Raw genomic sequence first — 23,923 nt, forward strand, 5'->3', positions numbered from 1 at the left:
TTTTTCTTACCTGGGGTTGTCTTTTTCTAATTTGACTTTCATTTTTTCGCAGGCAAATCTAGGCTCGCGAGGGCGCAAAATGCTGTTTTTTATTGCGTCATTCTTGGTGCAAAATTTTTTGGCACAAGATTGCGCCTTTGATGGTGCAAATTTTGTAATTTCCTGCGTCTTTGACGCTAGTTGTTTTGGCACAAAATCGCATTTGTAATGACGCGAGTTGTCATTTCCTGGAGTTAGTTTTTGCGCCAAAATTTTTTAACTTCTTTTTGCGAAATGCGTTATTCTTGGCGTCAAATTTTAGTTTAGGATTTTCGTCAAACATCGGCATTGTTTGTTGTCTACTCTGGACAGAGAAGAGGCCAAAAGGCTTCAGCAACTTCTCTTTCTTTTTGGTTAAGAAGTATAATCCGCTTATCTTATGAGACTGCTGGCCAGCAGCCTCCTGAAAGAATTACAGCTCATTCCACTAGAGCGGTGGCTTCCACATGGGCTTTTAAAAATGAGGCTTCTGTTGAACAGATTTGTAAGGCGGCGACTTGGTCTTCACTTCATACTTTTTCTAAATTCTACAAATTTGATACTTTTGCTTCTTCAGAGGCTATTTTTGGGAGAAAGGTCTTGCAGGCAGTGGTGCCTTCCATTTAAGCGCCTGCCTTGTCCCTCCCTTCATCCGTGTCCTATAGCTTTGGTATTGGTATCCCACAAGTAATGGATGAATCCGTGGACTGGATACACCTTACAAGAGAAAACAAAATTTATGCTTACCTGATAAATTTATTTCTCTTGTGGTGTATCCAGTCCACGGCCCGCCCTGTCATTTTCAGGCAGGTGTTTTTTATTTTTAAACTACAGTCACCATTGCACCCTATAGTTTCTCCTTTCTCTTGCTTGTCTTCGGTCGAATGACTGGAGGTGGCAGTTAGGGGAGGAGCTATATAGACGGCTCTGCTGTGGGTGATCCTCTTGCAGCTTCCTGTTGGGAAGGAGAATATCCCACAAGTAATGGATGAATCCGTGGACTGGATACACCACAAGAGAAATAAATTTATCAGGTAAGCATAAATTTTGTTTTTTTCCTGGGGTTAAAAAAATTAAAGGGACAGTTTACTCATAAAATTGGCCCCCTTTAATTTGTTCCTAATGATCAAATTTTACTACTGGAGTGTATTAAAATTGTTTACAAGTATTTCCTTTACCCTTATAACAGCATTTGAAATAGTTTATTTAGCCTGTGGTAGTCCCATCTATTTCTGGCCTTAGGTCCAAGCTAAAGATAAGCTGTGTAAACACAGCCAGCAGAACAAATTACACTCCCAGTGGGGTATAGAAGAGATAAGGCAATAAAATGTTAATTTTCCACTGTTCGCTCCAAGTATTGGTCTTTGTTTTATGGACAGATATAAGATAAAGAAAACATGTATATGTCCACAATGTGATAAAGTAATGAGATCTGATTATACCTACAAGCTCAACCCATTTTATTAGGTTGTGGCTTCAAAACACAAAATCGGCTAATTCATATAAACAAATAAGCCTTAGAAAGCAAATCTCACACATTTTATACTCTGCAGCTGTTAAAAAAAAAAAAAGTAATTGGAAACACATTAAGGGGAAAAAAATTACAGTATACTGTCCCTTTAGAGCACACTTTTTTTAGTTCTGCCTTTTCCCTGACACTACAAAACCTAGAGCAGAAGCCCACGTGTTTATGCTTCAACCCAAGGTTAATGGGTTACAAGAACATGCGTTTTACTAATTGCTGTTTTATTCACACAGGTTAGAAGAAGCAAAAACTATCCTTAGAAATAAAGAGAATTTACTTATAGAACTAAGCGAGGAAGTAGAACGAACAAGAACTTTAGAGACTAAGGCCTTCCAGGAGAAGGAAACCATAAGATCACAACTGGAAGAAAAATTTGAGGAATCAGAGAAAATGTCACAGGTAACTAATAATTATTTAACAATTGAATTTAGATTTCAATAACTATTTATCAACAGAACAATACACAGAATACTCTGAGAAGTTATTTAAATGTGTGTAAATAAAGACTGTTACTTCCACAAGAACTGAAACTACTGGGGAAAAAAACACCAATAAATTGTAAGATGTCTTTCATGATTCAGATAGAATATACAATTTTAAACAACTTTCCAATTTATTTCGATAATCAATTTACTGCATTCTCATTGTATCCTTTATTGAAGAAGCAGCAATACACTACTGGGAGCAAGCTGAACACCAGTAAGTCAATGACAACAGGCATATATGTGCTGTCACCAATCAGCAGCTAGCACTCGGCTCTTAAGGCTCCCTAGGTATGTTTTTCAAAAAGGGATGCCAAAGAACAAAGCAAATTAGATAATAGAAGTAAATCCCTTTAAGTGCAGTAAGTTCCTTTTTTGTTTTTTCTTTTTATGCGTGTAAAAAACGGCAGAGCATGCAGTTTTCAGCAACTTTGCATTTTTCTTCTATTATCAAGTTTGTGGTTTTCTCATATCCTTTGCTGAAGAGGTTAAGGAACAGCAGTGCACTGCTGGGAGCCAGCTGGTGACTGCTCGCTACACATATATGCCTTCTTTCAACACTTGCTCAGCTAGCTCCTAGTGCATTGCCACTCCTGTGCTTACTATTCAACAAAGGATACCAAGAGAATGAAGCATATTTGATAATATAAGTAAATTGTAAAGTTGTTTAAAATGTCATACATGTTCTGTCAGAATGATGAGTTTCATTTTGATTTTAAGAGAAAGAGACTCCCATCTTTAAAAATGGGTTCTAATGCCCTGCTGCATTATGTAAGAAACGAGCGAGAGAGGGCTTATCAGCATATTCCTTGGTGCCATGTTGGGTTAAACCACATGGCCATGGCAATCCATTTAATTTAGGCACCGACATTTCCGAGTAAGTAGATAACAGGGGGAAATGGTGTGAAGATATTATTATTATTATTATTTATTTATTTATTTATTTCATCTAATTGGCAAGAGTCCATGAGCTAGTGACGTATGGGATATACAATCCTACCAGGAGGGGCAAAGTTTCCCAACCCTCAAAATGCCTACAAATACACCCCTCACCACACCCACAATTCAGTTTTACAAACTTTGCCTCCTATGGAGGTGGTGAAGTAAGTTTGTGCTAAGATTTCTACGTTCATATGCGCTTCTCAGCATTTTTTGAAGCCCAATTCCTCTCAGAGTACAGTGAAGGGAGTATCACCTATTGAATGCAATGGTTTTCCTCACGGGGATCTATTTCATAGGTTCTCTGTTATCGGTCATAGAGATTCATCTCCTACCTCCCTTTTCAGATAGACTATATACTCTCATATTCCATTACCTCTACTGATAGCCAAACCAGTACTGAAACGGTTATCTGCTATATGTGGATCGGTGTCTTTTGGTAAGTATGTTTTCATTTCTTAAGACACTCTAAGCTATAGTTTGGCACTTTATGTATTTATATAAAGTTCTAAATATATGTATTGTACTTATATTTGCCATGATTCAGGTTTTCAGTATATTTCCTTTTGCAGACTGTCAGTTTTATATCTGGGAAATGCTTTTTTATGAAAATGTATTTCTTACCTGGGGTATAGTCTCTTTTTCAAATTGACTGTCTTTTAAATTCGCGGGCAGAATTAGGCTTGCAAGGGCGCAAAATGCCAAAGTTTATTGCGTCATTCTTGGCGCAAGATTTTTTTGGCGCGAAGTTACGTTCATTGACGCAAATTTGTCATTTCCGGGGGCGTCTTAGTTGACGCTGAGTCCTTTACAAGGTTGCGTCATCTATGACGCGAGTGTGACGTTTTTGGCGCCAAAAAATATTTTTCTGTTTGTGTGTCATACTTGGCGCCAAATTTTTTCATTATTTAAGACCCCATTTTTATTTGCTTCTTGCCTTTTTTCTATGTCAAAGGGCTATGCTGTTTGCATTTTTTCCCATTCCTGAAACTGCCATATAAGGAAATTGATAATTTTGCTTTATATGTTGTATTTTTCTCTTACATTTGCAAGATTTCTCAATCTGATCCTGTCTCAGAATTCACTGTTGGATCCCAGCTGCCTGATAACTGTTCTACCAAAGCTAAGGGCATTTGTTGTAAACTTGTGGAGATTATACCTCCAGCTGTGGTTTGTAATAGTTGTCATGATAAACTTTTACATGCAGAAAATGTATCCATCAGTAGTAGTTCATTGCCTGTTGCTGTTCCCTCAACATCTAATGTACAAGATATACCTGTAAATTTAAAAGAATGTATTTCTGATTCTATTCAGAAGGCTTTGTCTGCCATCCCTCCTCCTAATAAACGTAAAAGGTCTTTTAAAACTTCTCATAGAATTGATGAAATTTCAAACGACCGGCAACATACTGATTTATCCTTCTCTGATGAGGATCTATCTGATTCAGAAGATCCTGCCTCAGATATTGACACTGACAAATCCTCTTATTTATTTAAAATGGAGTATATACGTTCTTTATTAAAAGAAGTGTTGATGGGGGGCGGAGTTTGCCTACATCCAAGATGGACGTGTCTCCCTAGAGCTCTGCACTTCAGTCTGGGGAGAATCGCCATCACCCGCTCAAATCGGCTCAGAGAGGACATCAAAAGTAACAGACACCACCATGAGCATGCGGTGCACCGAACGATACCACTTTTGTGCCCCATACCTCTGAACATCGCTCCTTGCCTGGAGCGCAAAAGTCCGGTAGCAGCCGCCATCTCTTTTCAACGCCGGAGCTGTGTCACTGCACCAGCGCAACCTTACTCCAGCTCAGCTAAGCCAACGCAGTGAAGCAACGGACAAGGCATTAGAGCTCCCTTACCTCCGGAACGTGAGTATGTGTCCGGTAACAGATCCACACCCAGCCTAACCATAATGCCCTAATTAACCTCAGAGGGATTAACCACATGCTAAACAGCAGGCCACAAAGTTACTAAAATGGTCCTCCTAACTTTAGCCTCAAACCGGCTCCTAAGAAACTAAATTGAACCCCTAAGCTACAAATGAATATATAAGGGAAACTGCACCTTTATAAATCTCCTATTAAGTTTAGCCAACAAACCTGTGAACTCACAACAGAGGGGCCCAGTCGCCTGAAAAATAGAAACTCTCCACGTGGCAACTACTACTCATGCCCATGCCATCGGGATCTAGTCCCGCACATTACCCCCTTCAGCAACAACTAGGCATTTATTTTTTTATCCTAAACCCAAAACGGACCCCACCACTTTACTAGACCCTGCGTTGGTCCCAGAACAGAACAAACCTTGAGGGAATTTATAATAATACTGCCATTTTTGAAAGATCTACTTGTTTTTTCTTTACATTTAGCTCTGTCTGTTTTTCCAATATGGTGGTTCATTTCTAACTCTTGCCTGCCATCTTGTGGTCAAAAGTGAGGTAACACACAGAAGATTCATTTCTCTTAGCACCTTTTCATTTCTTATACAAGTTTGCCATCTAGTGGTCTAAAGGTGTTATTGCATATAAAGGACTTCAGATTTCTCAGCAATTTTTCATTTCTAATTCAAGACTGACACCTAGTGGATATGGTTATTATCACACTGAATTGTTCTCAACATATAATTTAAACCCAAGAGAATTAAGAAACTATAACTAATCTGCAAAAAAACACTTTTACCTCTTCCCAAAATTAACCTCTTACAGGACAATCCACTCAAGAATATCAAAATGACAACAAAGAGATTGAACAAGACAGAGAAGATGGGAGGAGGAAAAAACACTCCAGTGACTTCTTACTTCAAGCAAACGCAGAATGATAATCCAGCTGAACTCAACACTGAGTCTAGGGCATCAACGGAAGTCGCTTTATCAGAGCCTAACACTATAGAGGATAACACACCTCTAACTAGAGCTGATCTTCACCTACTAGTATCAAAACAAGATATCACTAGCAGCTTCGACAAATTATGGGCCAAAATGGACGCCATGCATACTTCTATGAATGAGAGCCTTAATGATATCAAGAAAGATATGTCAGACCTAGGCGCAAGGGTCGAATCCTTAGAGGAAAACAACGACAACATTATAGAAGATGTAGAGATGGCAGTCCAGCAGACATCCCAACAACAGCAGGTAGTTAATGAACTATTAGACAAGTTGGAAGATATGGAGAATAGGAGTAGACATTGTTACATTCGTCTCAAAGGCATCCCAGAATCTGTAACACCAACAGACCTCCCTTCATACCTCCACCAACTATTTTGTGCAATCACAGGAATGGACACATCCACAGAAATTGAAATTGAAAGGGCCCATAGAGCACTCAAGCCCAAGCCCAAAGCTGATCTCCCACCCAGGGATGTCATTTCTAAGATTCCCTGAAAAAGACAAGATCCTCAGAGAAGCAGCAAAACAACCTACCTTTAAATTCAGAGGTAATGTGGTACACTTTTTCCAGGATCTTAGTAACAGAACTTTACAAAGAAGGGGAGCCCTGAGACCCCTAACAGCTCTCTTACGGAAAAATCAGATCTAATACAGATGGGGTTACCCCTTTGCACTCCACATATCAAAGGACAATAAACTTCTGACAATCAAAGACGCGGAGGGGATTCCAGATATCTGTGAATCTTTGGATCTAGAGCTACCCCCTATTCAAGGTCCTACATCATCCACGGACATGCCGAAACCACAGAGGATACCCATGAAGTCGCAGAGATCTCAGTGGGCAAGAATTCCTACAAAGAAACCTAAAAACACTTGATGGGTTTAATAAAAACCTTCTTGTACTAACTCTCTCTCTGTCTCACCCGAGACTTCCTAGTTAGGACATGATGACTGACTTCACATGCTCCCCATCTAAAACCAGTAGCTGCCTCACATCAGCAATGTCATGGAGTCAGGAAATTGTTATGTTTATTGTTAGGCTGTTACCTAGTATAGTTAGTAGAGTCTAATTCTCGTTAAGGTTACTCAAGGTTCAAGGAACTGTAACAGGGAGGCCGGAACTTATATCTACAATGTTAGCACTATGTTCTTTAGAAAACCTCTTCTAATATGCTTACTTTAGGCAATAAGAGGGTGGATAGGTGACGCCTCCTCGGACTCAATGTCCCCCTAGAAGATTTTTTCTATGTTTAGTCAAGATATAATTTTTTTGTTATTTATTCCAGGTTTAACAATATGGGTTGAGAATGTAATGTTTAATATGATTAACCTGTTGTATTTTTTTTTCTTCTTCTTTCTCTCTCAGAATTTCTCCCTCTTCACCTCTTCTTTTTTCTCCTCATCCTTACTCCCAAAAAGACCACAGATACTCCGCAAATGCAGAAGCAGGGTTGTTGCTCGTCTGGGAATCCCGGATTCACCAATTTCAGATAGGTCTCACACATGGGGTCAGGTAACTGAAAACGCACCAATACATACCGACTCTAAGACACCACCCAAACATTTAGATGGCTAGTACCAACATCACACTAGTCTCACATAATGTGAGAGGCCTTAACTCAGATACCAAAAGAAGGAAGGCTATGTCACAATATAAACTTCTGGGGGCTAATGTCATATTCTTACAAGAAACCCATTTCATGACTTCTCAAATTCCGAAATACTGGGAGAGACATTTCCCTTTACATTATCACTCGACGGTTAACCAGAAAAAAAGAGGGGTGTCTATACTCCTCCACTCCTCCCTAAACTTCCAACACACTGACTCCATCATAGACAAGGAAGGTAGATTCCTTATCATTAAAGGCACTATCAATGAAACAGAAATAATCTTCTGCAATGTATACGCCCCAAATGAGCACCAAGAGCAGTTTTTCACTAACTTGTCCTACCTCCTAACTAGTTGGAATGCAACCAGAATTCTCCTGGCAGGTGACTTTAACGTGTCTTTATACACACAATCCCAAGCTCCAAACTTCCCCCTCACGACTGCCCAACATAGAATGAATAAAAAGGTTCTATCAATCCTTAATACGATGGCAGGACACAACTTACTGGACACATGGCAGGCACTGTATGGCATCACAGCTGACCACACATTTTACTCCACAGCACATCGTAAATACTTCCGCTTAGATTATATCTTTTCAAGACAGATTCTAACAGCAAACATTGTATCTTCCTCTATTCAGCCATGTGTATGGTCAGACCACTCAATAGTCTCACTAAAAATGTCAGGGATTTTCCCGTATAACAATACCAAAAGCTGGTCATTTGACCCTTTATCTTTAAAATACCCAAACCATAAAGAGACGGTACTTAAACACATGGAGGAATACTGGAACCTCAACTTGAACACAGTAGATAACCCCTTACAGGTGTGGGCAGCTCATAAAGCAGTCATGAGGGGACTGTTGATCCAAATGAAGTCACATGCTAAACGTAAAACGAAAACTTTCTTTGACTCACTTCAACGGGACATAGCTAACCTAGAGAAACGTCACAAAATATCTGGCTCACCCAATCTTTATAAAACACTAGTAGACAAACGACAAGCATTCGACAAGTTGCTTTCTGACCAATCATCCAGGGCAGGGTTGAGGCTTCAATCTAAATATTTTCTCTACGCAAATAAGCCAGACAAATTCATGGCCTATAAAATTAGAAATAGAACTAGAGACATGTCAATCCCATCCCTATATAATACTCAGGGGGTCCTAACGTCAAACCCCAAAGATATAGTGGCCTCATTTGCAGCTTACTATAGTTCCTTGTATGATGGTCAGAAGGTAACCAAATCAGAATCCACACGGAACTCCCTAGACATTTTCCTAGAGGAGGCAACCTTACCCAAGATAAGCAAACAAGACTTAGACTCCTTTAATGCCGACATAACAGATAGAGAGGTCCTAGGGGTACTCAAAGATTTAAAACCAGGCAAGGCAGCAGGCCCTGACGGGTTCCCAGGGGATTATTATAAACGGTTCAAACCAACCCTCACCAAACATATTGTACAATTCTGTAATTCTATCCTAAAAGGCCACAAGATCCCTTCTGAATTGTTAAACGCTAAAATGATAGTACTTCCGAAGCCAGGCAAAGATAAGACGGTCTGTCAGAACTACAGACCAATATCCCTCATAAACCAAGACCTTAAAATTTTCACAAAAATCTTAGCCAACAGACTCAAACCTCTACTCCCCAAACTGGTCCACCTGGACCAGGTGGGCTTCATTCAAAACAGAGAGGCGCCAGACAACGTCAGGAGAATGGTATCCCTGATTGACTATATACAAGAAACAAAAACGCCTTCTCTGCTCCTATCCCTGGACGCAGAGAAGGCGTTTGACAGGGTCGATTGGACATATATGCAGGCAGTGCTAACTAAATTAGGCATTTCGGGAGAATTTATGAGCGCTATCCAAAATATATATTCCACCCCCTCAGCAAGCGTAAGAGCTATGGGTCACCAGTCCGAAAGCTTTGCTGTCCTCAATGGGACCCGTCAGGGTTGTCCTCTGTCTCCATTGCTATTCGCAATATGCATAGAACCCCTGGCCCAACAGATTAGAAGATCCCCTGACATAACTGGTATTAAAATAAAGCAGAAGGAGTATAAACTTACACTCTTTGCGGATGATGTCCTCCTCTCCCTGTCGAGGCCAATGATATCACTTCCGAACCTCTACCAAACCCTTAATTCCTTCTCCTCTATATCAGGCTATAAAATCAACCTAGAAAAGTGTGAAGCATTACCAATACATCTCCCGGACCACACCAAAAAGCTAATAGAGGCTAATTTTGAATTCAAATGGGCCAAACACCTTCCCAGATATCTGGGGATTAATTTGACTACAAGCTCAAAGACACTATATAAGGCAAATTACCCCCCTATATATAAATCTATTAAACAAGATCTAAATAAATGGAGTAAACTACGATTCTCATGGTTTGGTAGACTGTCGGCAGTCAAAATGATGGTATTACCAAGGATCCTGTACCTATTCCGCACCCTGCCAATTAGAATACCAGCCCCAGACTTAGAGGATCTCCAAAGACACATAATTGGCTTCATTAGGGGAAACAAAAAAGCTAGGATCCCTTCGACAGTCCTCTCTAGAAACATACAATTGGGGGGGGGGGGGGGGGGTGGGAGCACCAAATCTCAAACATTATTATCAGGCAGCTAGACTTGCACAGACAGCTCTCCTAAATGACCCTGAAGAGGACATTATTTGGACGCAACTGGAGTCAGACATTGCAGGACTTTTCCCACGCGACATGATTCTCTGGGACCCTAAACGATGCCTTAGTAGGAAGCAACACGAACACCCAATAATAGATTTCATGATCAAGCAATGGTCTAGGCTGACCACTTCCTTGAATCTACTCCCCACACACTCCGTTAAAGCCACACTCACAAGCCAAGTTAGACATGAATTGGTCCCCATCATCAAAAAATGGGAAAACAGGGGACTCTACAGAATAGCTGACGTTATAGTGGGAGGCAAATTGATGAGCTATACACAATTACAAGAAAAATTACAACCAATTAAATTAGAATGGTTCCTATACTTACAGCTAACCTCCACAATTCACCCCCTATTACCTCTTATAACTAAGAATTTGTCCTCCACATTAGAAAACATCTGCAGCACCTCATCCAGACCCAAGAACACTATTTCCAAGCTTTACCAAGCGATTCAGCTAGCATCAGACAACTCCAAAACCTCTTTACAAATTAAATGGGAAAAGGATACTAACAAAGAATTTGAGATACAGGATTGGTATATAACTCTTTCGAGTGCAGGGAGAGGATTATTGAGCGCAGATATGTGGGAAAACTGCATCAAAACCAACTTCTGATGGTATCTAACACCTCTGATAACCTCACACTCTACTAAAGATAAATCCAGACTTTGTTACAGAGGCTGCGGGGAGGTGGGGGACTATAGACATATGTGGTGGGACTGCACTTATTCACATAGGGTATGGAACCGACTATCTAGGTTCTTAAGCTCAATCCTAGACAGCCCCATTAGACTAACCATGGAGCAAGCTTTGCTCCATGTCAGACTTAAAGGATTTAACAAATATATTAATCTGTTTATCAGAATCACGTGTACGGCCACAAGGATCTGTATAGCCCGTCATTGGAGGGAGTGTGCTCCTTCCTGGGAAGAAATCCAACTTAAAATTAAATTTTATTACAATATGTCAGAGCAGGCAGCATTTCTCCTAGACACCCAAGAAATTTTCCAGAAAGTATGGCACTACTGGATATTACATAATGTGTCCTAATACACTAGCCCACTACGATAGGACTCTCCGCGCAGATGGAAATACTCCCCAGGTAAATAGGGTCCCCAAACAGGATAGGCACAACAGAGACCATTAGGAGACAAACTAACCCCACTTACAACAAAGGTTTTCTTTTTCTGCACAAATTAGAGCGGAATGGTCAGGAGATATTCCCTTATCTACATCCCACCTTTCTCTCTCCCCTTGTTTCACCCTACTTTTCCCCCACTCTCTAATACTTTATTTCATTAATTTTGGTAATATGTAATAGATATGGGCCTTTAGTGTCAAAAAATACTCAATATAATTTTCTCTCTAGCTCAAACAAGAGATTCCTTGACATAGGACTATTGTTCCACAATGAATGATACCACTAAAATCTCTCATGTAAGAGCGGCCCTACAAGTTTGGATGTAGTAATCGAACGATTCATTGTTATGTATTTTGCATTATTTTAATTACTATGTAACTCTCGAAAACCAAGATTTTTGTTCTCTCGATTTGTTTTTCTTCTACAATTTTTTTGTTATTATGCCTTTATTACAAAAAATTAATAAAGAATACTTTATCATAAAAGAAGTGTTGATTACATTGGATATGGAGGAAACTAGTCCTCTTGATATTAAAACTAGTAAACATTTAAATTCTGTTTATAAACCTCCTGTGGTTATTCCAGAGGTTTTTCCAGTTCCTGATGCTATTTCTGATATGATTTCTAAAGAATGGAATAGGCCTGGCACTTCTTTTATTCCTTCTTCAAGGTTTAAAAAATTGTATCCTTTGCCAGCAGTTAGATTGGAGTTTTGGAAAAAGATCCCCAAAGTTGATGGGGCTATCTCCACTCTTGCTAAACGTACTACTATTCCTATGGAAGATAGTACTTCTTTTAAAGATCCTTTAGATAAAAAACTTGAATCTTATCTAAGGAAGGCTTATTTATATTCAGGTCATCTTCTTAGGCCTGAAATTTCTTTGGCTTCAACTTTTTGGTTGGAAACTTTAGCGCAACAAGTATAAGATCATGATTTGTCTAGCATTGTTAAGTTGATTCAACATGCTAATAATTTCATTTGTTATGCCATTTTTGATATCATCAAAATTGATGTTAGATATGTCTTTAGCTATTTTAGCTAGAATAGCTTTGTGGCTCAAATCTTGGAAAGCTGAAATGACTTCTAAATCCAGATTGCTTTCTCTTTCTTTCCATGGTAATAAATTATTTGGTTCTCAGTTGGATTCAATAATTTCAACTGTCACTGGGGGGAAGGGAGTTTTTTTCCCTCAGGATAAAAAACATAAAGATAAATCTAAAGCTTCTAACCGTTTTTTGTTCCTTTCGACATAAGGAACAGAAATCTAATCCTTCCCCAAAGGGAAATTGGAAGCCTTTCTCAAATTGGAATAAATTCAAGCCTTTAAAGAGATCAAAGCCAGCTCCCAAGTCTGCATGAAGGTGCGGCCCTCATTCCAGCTCAGCTGGTAGGGGGCAGATTAAAATTCTTCAAAGATGTTTGGATCAGTTCGGTCCAAAATCATTGGATTCAGAGTATTGTCTCTCAGGGGTACAGAATAGGATTCAGAGTAAGACCACCTGTGAGAAGATTTTTTTTCTCACGCATTCCAGCGAACCCAGTAAAGGCTCAGGCTTTCCTGAAGTGTGTTTCAGACCTGGAGTTATCAGGGGTAATCATGCCAGTTCCGTTTCAGGAACAGGGCCTGGGGTTTTATTCAAATCTATTCATTGTCCCAAAGAAAGAAAATTCATTCAGACCAGTTTTGGATCTAAAGTTTTTGAATCGATATGTAAGAGTACCAACTTCTTTCAAGATGGTGACTATAAGGACTATTCTGCCTTTTGTTCAGCAAGGGCATTATATGTCCACAATAGACTTTCAGGATGCATATCTTCATATTCCGATTCATCTGGATCACTATCAGTTCCTGAGATTCTCTTTTCTAGACAAGCATTACCAATTTATTGCTCTTCCTTTTGGCCTAGCAACAGCTCCAAGAATCTTTTCAAAGGTTCTCGGTGCCCTACTCTCTGTAATCAGAGAGCGGGGTATTGCGTTGTTTCCTTATTTGGACAATATCTTGGTACTCCCTCAGTCTTTACGTTCTGCAGAATCTCACGTGAATCAACTAGTGTTGTTTCTTCAAAGACATGGTTGGAGGATCAATTTACCAAAAAGTTCTTTGATTCCTCAGACAACGGTAACCTTTTAATGTTTCCAGATAGATTCAGTGTCCATGACTTTGTCTCTAACAGACAAGAGACGTTTAAAATTGGTTGCAGCCTGTCGGAACCTTCAGTCTCAGTCATTCCCTTCAGTAGCTATGTGCATGGAAGTTTTAGGTCTCATGACTGCAGCATTGGACGCGATCCCCTTTGCTCATTTTCATATGAGACCTCTCACGCTTTGTATGCTGAACCAATGGTGCAGGGATTATACAAGGATATCACAATTAATATCCTTAAATCCCAATGTTCGACTTTCTCTGACTTGGTGGTTAGATCACCATCGTATAATTTTAGGGGCCTTTTTCGTTCTTCCAACCTGGACTGTGATCACAACAGATGCGAGACTTTCAGGTTGGGGAGCTGTTTGGGGATCTCTGACAGCACAAGGGGTTTGGAAATCTCAAGAGGCGAGATTACCAATCAATATTTTGGATCTCCGTGCAATTCTCAGGGCTCTTCAGTTTTGGCCTCTGTTGAAGAGAGAACAATTCATTTGTTTTCAGACAGACAATATCACAACTGTGGCATATGTCAATCATCAGGGTGGGACTCACAGTCCTCAAGCTATGAAAGAAGTATCTTGGATACTTGTTTGGGCGGAATCCAGCTCCTGTTTAATTTCTGCGGTTCATATCCCAAGTATAGACAATTGGGAAGCAGATTATCTCAGTCGTCAGACTTTACATCCGAGAGAATGGTCTCTTCACCCAGATGTGGGGGCTTCCAGAAATAGATCTGATGGCTTCTCATCTAAACAAGAAACTTCCCAGGTACCTGTCCAGGTCCAGGGATCCTCAGGCGGAAGCAGTGGATGCGTTGACACTTCCTTGATGTTATCAACCTGCTTATGTTTTCCCGCCTCTAGTTCTTCTTCCAAGAGTGATCTCCAAAATCATCATGGAGCAATTGTTTGTGCTGCTGGTGGCTCCAGCATGGCCTCACAGGTTTTGGTATGCAGATCTTGTTCGGATGTCCAGTTGCCAACCTTGGCCACTTCCATTAAGGCCAGACCTTCTTTCTCAAGGTCCGTTTTTCCATCAGGATCTCAAATCATTAAATTTGAAGGTATAGAAATTGAACGCTTAGTGCTTAGTCAAAGAGGTTTCTCTGACTCAGTGATTAATACTATGTTGCAGGCTCGTAAATCTGTTTCTAGAAAGATTTATTATCGAGTTTGGAAGACTTATATTTCATGGTGTTTTTCTCATAAATTCTCCTGGCATTCTTTAAGAATTCCTAGATTTTTACAGTTTCTTCAAGATGGTTTGGATAAAGGTTTGTCTGCAAGTTCCTTGAAAGGACAAATCTCTGCTCTTTCTTTTTTATTCCACAGGAAAATTGCTAAACTTCCTGATATTCATTGTTTTGTACAGGATTTGGTTCGTATCAAGCCTGTCATTAAATCAATCTCTCCTCCTTGGAGTCTTATTTTGGTTTTGAAGGCTTTGCAGGCTCCTCCATTTGAGCCTATGCATTCTTTGGACATTAAACTACTTTCCTGTGAAGTGTTGTTCCTTTTGGCCATCTCTTCTGCTAGAAGAGTTTCTGAATTATCTGTTCTCTCTTGTGAATCAACTTTTCTGATTTTTCATCAGGATAAGGTAGTTTTGCGGACTACATTTAAATTCTTACCTAAGGTTGTGAATTCTAACATTAATAGACAAATTGTTGTCCCTTCTTTGTGTCCTAATCCTAAGAATTCTTTGGAGAGATCTTTACATTCTTTGGATGTCGTGAGAGCTCTGAAATATTATGTTTAAGCCACTAAACATTTCAGGAAGACTTCTTGTCTATTCGTATTACCGTATTTTCTGGTTCCAGGAAAGGTCAGAAGGCTTCTGCCGTTTCTTTGGCATCGTGGTTAAAGCTTTTGATTCATCAAGCTTATTTGGAGTCGGGTAAAGCCCCGCCTCAGAGAATTACAGCTCATTCTACTAGATCAGTTTCCACTTCTTGGGCTTTTAAGAATGAAGCTACGGTTGATCAGATTTGCAAAGCAGCTTCTTGGTCTTCTTTGCATACATTTACTAAATTCTACCATTTTGATGTGTTTGCTTTTTCAGAAGTAGTTTTTGGTAGGAAAGTTCTTTGGGCAGCTGTTTCAGTTTGATTCTTCTGCTTATGATTTAAGTTTTTATTTTTTGAGAATAAACTTATATTTGGGTTGTGGATTTATTTTTTTCAGCGACATTGCTGTTTTTATTTTGACCCTCTCTCTAGTGACTCTTGCGTGGAGTTCCACATCTTGGGTATTGCTATCCCATACGTCACTAACTCATGGACTCTTGCCAATTACATGAAAGAAAACATAATTTATGTAAGAACTTACCTGATAAATTCATTTCTTTCATATTGGCAAGAGTCCATGAGGCCCACCCTTTTTTATGGTGGTGATTTTTTTTTCTTTAAAGCACAATTTTCTCCAACATAGGTGTGTCCGGTCCACGGCGTCATCCTTACTTGTGGGATATTCTCTTCCCCAACAGGAAATGGCAAAGAGCCCAGCAAAGCTGGTCACATGATCCCTCCTAGGCTCCGCCTACCCCAGTCATTCTCTTTGCCGTTGTACAGGCAACATCTCCACGGAGATGGCTTAGAGTTTTTTAGTGTTTAACTGTAGTTTTTCATTATTCAATCAAGAGTTTGTTATTTTCAAATAGTGCTGGTACGTACTATTTACTCAGAAACAGAAAAGAGATGAAGAATTCTGTTTGTATGAGGAAAATGATTTTAGCAACCGTAACTAAAATCCATGGCTGTTCCACACAGGACTGTTGAGAGCAATTAACTTCAGTTGGGGGAACAGTTTGCAGTCTCTTGCTGCTTGAGGTATGACACATTCTAACAAGACGATGTAATGCTGGAAGCTGTCATTTTCCCTATGGGATCCGGTAAGCCATGTTTATTACGATTGTAAATAAGGGCTTCACAAGGGCTTATTTAAACTGTAGACTTTTTCTGGGCTAAATCGATTGATTATTAACACATATTTAGCCCTGAGGAATCATTTTATCTGGGTATTTTGATATAATAATATCGGCAGGCACTGTTTTAGACACCTTATTCTTTAGGGGCTTTCCCCAAGCATAGGCAGAGTCTCATTTTCGCGCCGGTGTTGCGCACTTGTTTTTGAGAGGCATGGCATGCAGTCGCATGTGAGAGGAGCTCTGATACTTATAAAAGACTTCTGAAGGCGTCATTTGGTATCGTATTCCCCTTTGGGTTTGGTTGGGTCTCAGCAAAGCAGATACCAGGGACTGTAAAGGGGTTTAAAGCTTAAAACGGCTCCGGTTCCGTTATTTTAAGGGTTAAAGCTTCCAAAATTGGTGTGCAATATTTTCAAGGCTTTAAGACGCTGTGGTGAAAATTTGGTGAATTTTGAACAATTCCTTCATGTTTTTTCGCAATTGCAGTAATAAAGTGTGTTTAGTTTAAAATTTAAAGTGACAGTAACGGTTTTATTTTAAAACGTTTTTTGTACTTTCTGATCAAGTTTATGCCTGTTTAACATGTCTGAACTACCAGATAGACTGTGTTCTGAATGTGGGGAAGCCAGAATTCCTATTCATTTAAATAAATGTGATTTATGTGATAATGACAATGATGCCCAAGATGATTCCTCAAGTGAGGGGAGTAAGCATGGTACTGCATCATTCCCTCCTTCGTCTACACGAGTCTTGCCCACTCAGGAGGCCCCTAGTACATCTAGCGCGCCAATACTCCTTACTATGCAACAATTAACGGCTGTAATGGATAATTCTGTCAAAAACATTTTAGCCAAAATGAACCCTTGTCAGCGTAAGCGTGGCTGCTCTGTTTTAGTTACTGAAGAGCATGACGACGCTGATATTAATATCTCTGAAGGGCCCCTAACCCAATCTGAGGGGGCCAGGGAGGTTTTGTCTGAGGGAGAAATTACTGATTTAGGGAACATTTCTCAGCAGGCTGAATCTGATGTGATTACATTTAAATTTAAATTGGAACATCTCCGCATTTTGCTTAAGGAGGTATTATCCACTCTGGATGATTGTGAAAATTTAGTCATCCCAGAGAAACTATGTAAAATGGACAAGTTCCTAGAGGTGCCGGGGCTCCCAGAAGCTTTTCCTATACCCAAGCGGGTGGCGGACATTGTTAATAAAGAATGGGAAAGGCCCGGTATTCCTTTCGTCCCTCCCCCCATATTTAAAAAATTGTTTCCTATGGTCGACCCCAGAAAGGACTTATGGCAGTCAGTCCCCAAGGTCGAGGGAGCGGTTTCTACTTTAAACAAACGCACCACTATTCCTATAGAGGATAGTTGTGCTTTCAAAGATCCTATGGATAAAAAATTAGAAGGTTTGCTTAAAAAGATGTTTGTTCAGCAGGGTTACCTTCTACAACCCATTTCATGCATTGTCCCTGTCACTACTGCCGCATATTTCTGGTTTGATGAACTGCTTAAGGTGCTCGATAGTGACTCTCCTCCTTATGAGGAGATTATGGACAGAATCAATGCTCTCAAATTGGCTAATTCTTTCACTCTAGACGCCTCTTTGCAATTGGCTAAGTTAGCGGCTAAGAACTCTGGGTTTGCTATTGTGGCGCGCAGAGCGCTTTGGTTGAAATCTTGGTCGGCTGATGCGTCTTCCAAGAACAAGCTACTAAACATTCCTTTCAAGGGGAAAACGTTGTTTGGTCCTGACTTGAAAGAGATTATCTCTGATATCACTGGGGGTAAGGGCCACGCCCTTCCTCAGGATCGGCCTTTCAAGGCAAAAAATAGACCTAATTTTCGTCCCTTTCGTAAAAACGGACCAGCCCAAGGTGCTACGTCCTCTAAGCAAGAGGGTAATACTTCTCAGGCCAAGCCAGCTTGGAGACCAATGCAAGGCTGGAACAAGGGAAAGCAGGCCAAGAAACCTGCCACTGCTACCAAGACAGCATGAAATATTGGCCCCCGATCCGGGACCGGATCTGGTGGGGGGCAGACTCTCTCTCTTCGCTCAGGCTTGGGCAAGAGATGTTCTGGATCCTTGGGCGCTAGAAATAGTCTCCCAGGGTTATCTTCTGGAATTCAAGGGACTTCCCCCAAGGGGGAGGTTCCACAGGTCTCAGTTGTCTTCAGACCACATAAAAAGACAGGCGTTCTTACATTGTGTAGAAGACCTGTTAAAAATGGGAGTGATTCATCCTGTTCCATTAAGAGAACAAGGGATGGGGTTCTACTCCAATCTGTTCATAGTTCCCAAAAAAGAGGGAACGTTCAGACCAATCCTAGATCTCAAGATCTTAAACAAATTTCTCAAGGTCCCATCGTTCAAGATGGAAACCATTCGAACTATCCTTCCTTCCATCCAGGAAGGTCAATTCATGACCACGGTGGATTTAAAGGATGCGTATCTACATATTCCTATCCACAAGGAACATCATCGGTTCCTAAGGTTTGCATTCCTGGACAAACATTTCCAGTTCGTGGCGCTTCCTTTCGGATTAGCCACTGCTCCAAGGATTTTCACAAAGGTACTAGGGTCCCTTCTAGCGGTGCTAAGACCAAGGGGCATTGCAGTAGTACCTTACCTGGACGACATTCTGATTCAAGCGTCGTCCCTTCCTCAAGCAAAGGCTCACACGGACATTGTCCTGGCCTTTCTCAGATCTCACGGCTGGAAAGTGAACGTGGAAAAGAGTTCTCTATCCCCGTCAACAAGGGTTCCCTTCTTGGGAACAATTATAGACTCCTTAGAAATGAGGATCTTTCTAACAGAGGCCAGAAAAACAAAGCTTCTGGACTCTTGTCGGATACTTCATTCCGTTCCTCTTCCTTCCATAGCTCAGTGCATGGAAGTGATCGGTTTGATGGTGGCGGCGATGGACATAGTTCCTTTTGCGCGCATTCATCTAAGACCATTACAACTGTGCATGCTCAGTCAGTGGAATGGGGACTATACAGACTTGTCTCCGAAGATACAAGTAAATCAGAGGACCAGAGACTCACTCCGTTGGTGGCTGTCCCTGGACAATCTGTCTCAAGGGATGATGTTCCACAGACCAGAGTGGGTCATTGTCACGACCGACGCCAGTCTGATAGGCTGGGGCGCGGTCTGGGGATCCCTGAAAGCTCAGGGTCTTTGGTCTCGGGAAGAATCTCTTCTACCGATAAATATTCTGGAACTGAGAGCGATATTCAATGCTCTCCAGGCCTGGCCCCAGCTTGCGAGGACCAGGTTCATACGGTTTCAATCAGACAACATGACGACTGTTGCGTACATCAACCATCAGGGGGGAACAAGAAGTTCCCTAGCGATGGAAGAAGTAACCAAAATTATTCTTTGGGCGGAGTCTCACTCCTGCCACCTGTCTGCTATCCACATCCCAGGAGTGGAAAATTGGGAAGCGGATTTTCTGAGTCGGCAGACATTGCATCCGGGGGAGTGGGAACTCCATCCGGAAATCTTTGCCCAAGTCACTCACCTGTGGGGCATTCCAGACATGGATCTGATGGCCTCTCGTCAGAACTTCAAAGTTCCTTGCTACGGGGCCAGATCCAGGGATCCCAAGGCGGCTCTAGTGGATGCACTAGTAGCACCTTGGACCTTCAAACTAGCTTATGTGTTCCCGCCATTTCCTCTCATCCCCAGGCTGATAGCCAGGATCAAGCAGGAGAGGGCGTCGGTGATCTTGATAGCTCCTGCGTGGCCACGCAGGACTTGGTATGCAGATCTGGTGAATATGTCATCGGCTCCACCTTGGAAGCTACCTTTGAGACGAGACCTTCTTGTTCAGGGTCCGTTCGAACATCCGAATCTGGTTTCACTCCAGCTGACTGCTTGGAGATTGAACGCTTGATTTTATCGAAGCGAGGATTCTCAGATTCTGTTATCGATACTCTTGTTCAGGCCAGAAAGCCTGTGACTAGAAAGATTTACCACAAAATTTGGAAAAAATATATCTGTTGGTGTGAATCTAAAGGATTCCCTTGGGACAAGGTTAAGATTCCTAGGATTCTATCCTTCCTTCAAGAAGGATTGGACAAAGGATTATCTGCTAGTTCCCTGAAGGGACAGATTTCTGCCTTGTCGGTATTACTTCACAAAAAGCTGGCAGCTGTGCCAGATGTTCAAGCCTTTGTTCAGGCTCTGGTTAGAATCAAGCCTGTTTACAAACCTTTGACTCCTCCTTGGAGTCTCAATTTAGTTCTTTCAGTTCTTCAGGGGGTTCCGTTTGAACCCTTACATTCCGTTGATATTAAGTTATTATCTTGGAAAGTTTTGTTTTTAGTTGCGATTTCTTCTGCTAGAAGAGTCTCAGAATTATCTGCTCTGCAGTGTTCTCCTCCTTATCTGGTGTTCCATGCAGATAAGGTGGTTTTACGTACTAAACCTGGTTTTCTTCCAAAAGTTGTTTCTAACAAAAACATTAACCAGGAGATTATCGTACCTTCTCTGTGTCCAAAACCAGTTTCAAAGAAGGAACGTTTGTTGCACAATTTGGATGTTGTTCGCGCTCTAAAATTCTATTTAGATGCTACAAAGGATTTTAGACAAACATCTTCCTTGTTTGTTGTTTATTCAGGTAAAAGGAGAGGTCAAAAAGCAACTTCTACCTCTCTCTCTTTTTGGATTAAAAGCATCATCAGATTGGCTTACGAGACTGCCGGACGGCAGCCTCCCGAAAGAATCACAGCTCATTCCACTAGGGCTGTGGCTTCCACATGGGCCTTCAAGAACGAGGCTTCTGTTGATCAGATATGTAGGGCAGCGACTTGGTCTTCACTGCACACTTTTACCAAATTTTACAAGTTTGATACTTTTGCTTCTTCTGAGGCTATTTTTGGGAGAAAGGTTTTGCAAGCCGTGGTGCCTTCCATTTAGGTGACCTGATTTGCTCCCTCCCTTCATCCGTGTCCTAAAGCTTTGGTATTGGTTCCCACAAGTAAGGATGACGCCGTGGACCGGACACACCTATGTTGGAGAAAACAGAATTTATGTTTACCTGATAAATTTCTTTCTCCAACGGTGTGTCCGGTCCACGGCCCGCCCTGGTTTTTTTTTAATCAGGTCTGATATTTTATTTTCTTTAACTACAGTCACCACGGTACCATATGGTTTCTCCTATGCAAATATTCCTCCTTAACGTCGGTCGAATGACTGGGGTAGGCGGAGCCTAGGAGGGATCATGTGACCAGCTTTGCTGGGCTCTTTGCCATTTCCTGTTGGGGAAGAGAATATCCCACAAGTAAGGATGACGCCGTGGACCGGACACACCGTTGGAGAAAGAAATTTATCAGGTAAACATAAATTCTGTTATTTCCAAATTCCTTTGTTGATGCTTTTTACTCCTTTCTTTATCACCCCACTTCTTAGCTATTAGTTAAACTGAATTGTGGGTGTGGTGAGGGGTGTATTTATAGGCATTTTGAGGTTTGGGAAACTTTGCCCCTCCTGGTAGGATTGTATATCCTATAACGTCACTAGCTCATGGACTCTTGCCAATATGAAAGAAATGAATTTATCAGGTAAGTTATTAGATAAATTGTTTTTTTCTTGCCTTTATCATATAGTGCCCCCCACCCCAAAGGAAAATAACATATTTTTATATATATATATATTTATTTATTTTTAGGAGGTAGCTTTGTTAAGAAAACAGCTTGTATTTCTTGCCGAAGAAAATGGAAAATTAATTGGTCACCAAAACCTTAACCAGAAGATTCAGTACCTTGTGAAACTTAAAAAAGAGAATACTAAACTGATTGAGGTATGAATCCACCAGTGAATGTTTCTCATTTTATTGCTCAAAAACGTAATTTTCCTTATTTAACTTTTGACAATTTCTTTCCTTTTCAGGAGGCTGAAAAATTACGAATTGAGAATGCCTTCCTTCGAGACAATAAAAAATGTGAACACTGCTAACTGTTTTATTAGATTGCAGCAAACCAATATCACTTTGTATTTTCATGATCCCTTTTAAAAACGTATGCACAAAATATGTATAGTATGTTGATTTGTAGATAGTATGGAAGGGTTGTGTAAAACTCAGGGTATAATACTGTGAAGTTATATCAAAAGCTTTGACCTTGGGTAATGGCACAGCATAGATTATCTGGCATCTTTGCCATCTTGTAGACTGAGATGTATTCCCACTCAATTCATTGTAAAAAAAAAAAAAACACACACACAAATCTGTCATTGATTTTGCACTCTTTGTACAATAAGAGCTCCAGTAGACTATCTCACCAGTTTTCATTTTTATGCAAGTTATTCATTGAAACCATACTTTTCTAATCAGTGATATTTATGTGTATGTATGTGTGTGTGTGTGTATGTATGTGTATATATATATATATATATATGTGTGTGTGTATGTATGTGTGTATGTATATATATATATATATATATATGTGTGTATATATATATATGTGTGTGTGTGTATATATAATGACCCACCCACAGTAATTATTGAAAGTATGTATGTTTGACAAACATCTTTCATTTATATTTGTGTATAATACAATATAAGGCAGCTATCTTTTTTGTAAATAAATGACTTCCATTGTATATCCATATTGATAACGAATTTGAAGAGCCTTAAACAATTTTCACAGTTAAAGGACATCTAACATGACTGTGTACGAAAGTTTATCTTGCTGTAAGTTATCTTTTTATTTGTCTGTTTAGTTTGCCTTTTTCTGTAATAAATATTTCTTTGTCAAAAGCATTAACTTTTTTTTTTTAATAATTGAATAATCATGTTTTTTATTATTAAACTTGTTTGTTTCTTTTTTTTTTTTCTACCAAAATAAGTTGTCCTTTAGAAAGCAATGTATGCCTAAAAAAATAATTAAGAAAACCTGTTTCTAAATTGTGTTTCTATTTTAAACCCCTTCCCTAAAGTAAATGTTGGACTATGAATAGGTTTACAAATGTTGTTTCATGACACCAATGAGAGAACATCTGTTTTGCAGCTATCTTAATATATGCATATGGAATAGAGAATAGGATTAAAAAAAACAAAGCATTATATATTCTAATAAGTAAATGATTCTCTGTATGAATGGACTTTTTGATTATAAATATTGGTCAAATATTCTATTGCTGGTTAATGGTTATTAAATCTGGTAGGAAATTGATAATGAAGAATACAGGAGTGTACATAATCTTTTAGTCTTATCATACACTCTATTTAAAATGTACTAGTGGGTTACAAATGTTTATCATAAAAAGAACAATCTGTATTTCCTAAAGGAACAAACCTCAATGTTCAAAATTTTATTTTTACCATGTCTACAGAGAATGATTGAAGAAAAGAGGGGGGGAAATTATTGGGTATTGAGATATCTTTTTGTTTTGTTTGGGTGTACTATGGAATTTGAGTCTTAAGTAAAATCATATTTATTCTTAACAATGCAATGTGCTGAGCTATTTATTTATTTCTCTTTGCTGATCGCTTAAACAGTTTACAGTGTTTCTAGTAGATAATTAAGTG

At 40.0% G+C, this 23,923-nt stretch overlaps 1 protein-coding gene across 1 annotated transcript in view; it reads left to right on the forward strand.

Annotated features, from left to right (window-relative positions):
- The window catches only part of KIF15 (kinesin family member 15), a 417,226-nt gene extending 394,071 nt beyond the window's left edge, over positions 1–23,155 (forward strand). Inside the window, exons 33-35 of the mRNA XM_053714345.1 lie at positions 1,777–1,942; positions 22,064–22,195; positions 22,285–23,155. Of these exons, the coding sequence (XP_053570320.1) occupies positions 1,777–1,942; positions 22,064–22,195; positions 22,285–22,350 (364 nt within the window). The 3' untranslated portion in view covers positions 22,351–23,155. The remainder of the gene's footprint in view (positions 1–1,776; positions 1,943–22,063; positions 22,196–22,284) is intronic.
- Positions 23,156–23,923: the final 768 nt, after the last annotated feature.

This window comes from Bombina bombina, chromosome 5 (assembly GCF_027579735.1).
Source record: "Bombina bombina isolate aBomBom1 chromosome 5, aBomBom1.pri, whole genome shotgun sequence".
NCBI classification, from domain to species: Eukaryota; Metazoa; Chordata; class Amphibia; order Anura; family Bombinatoridae; genus Bombina; species Bombina bombina.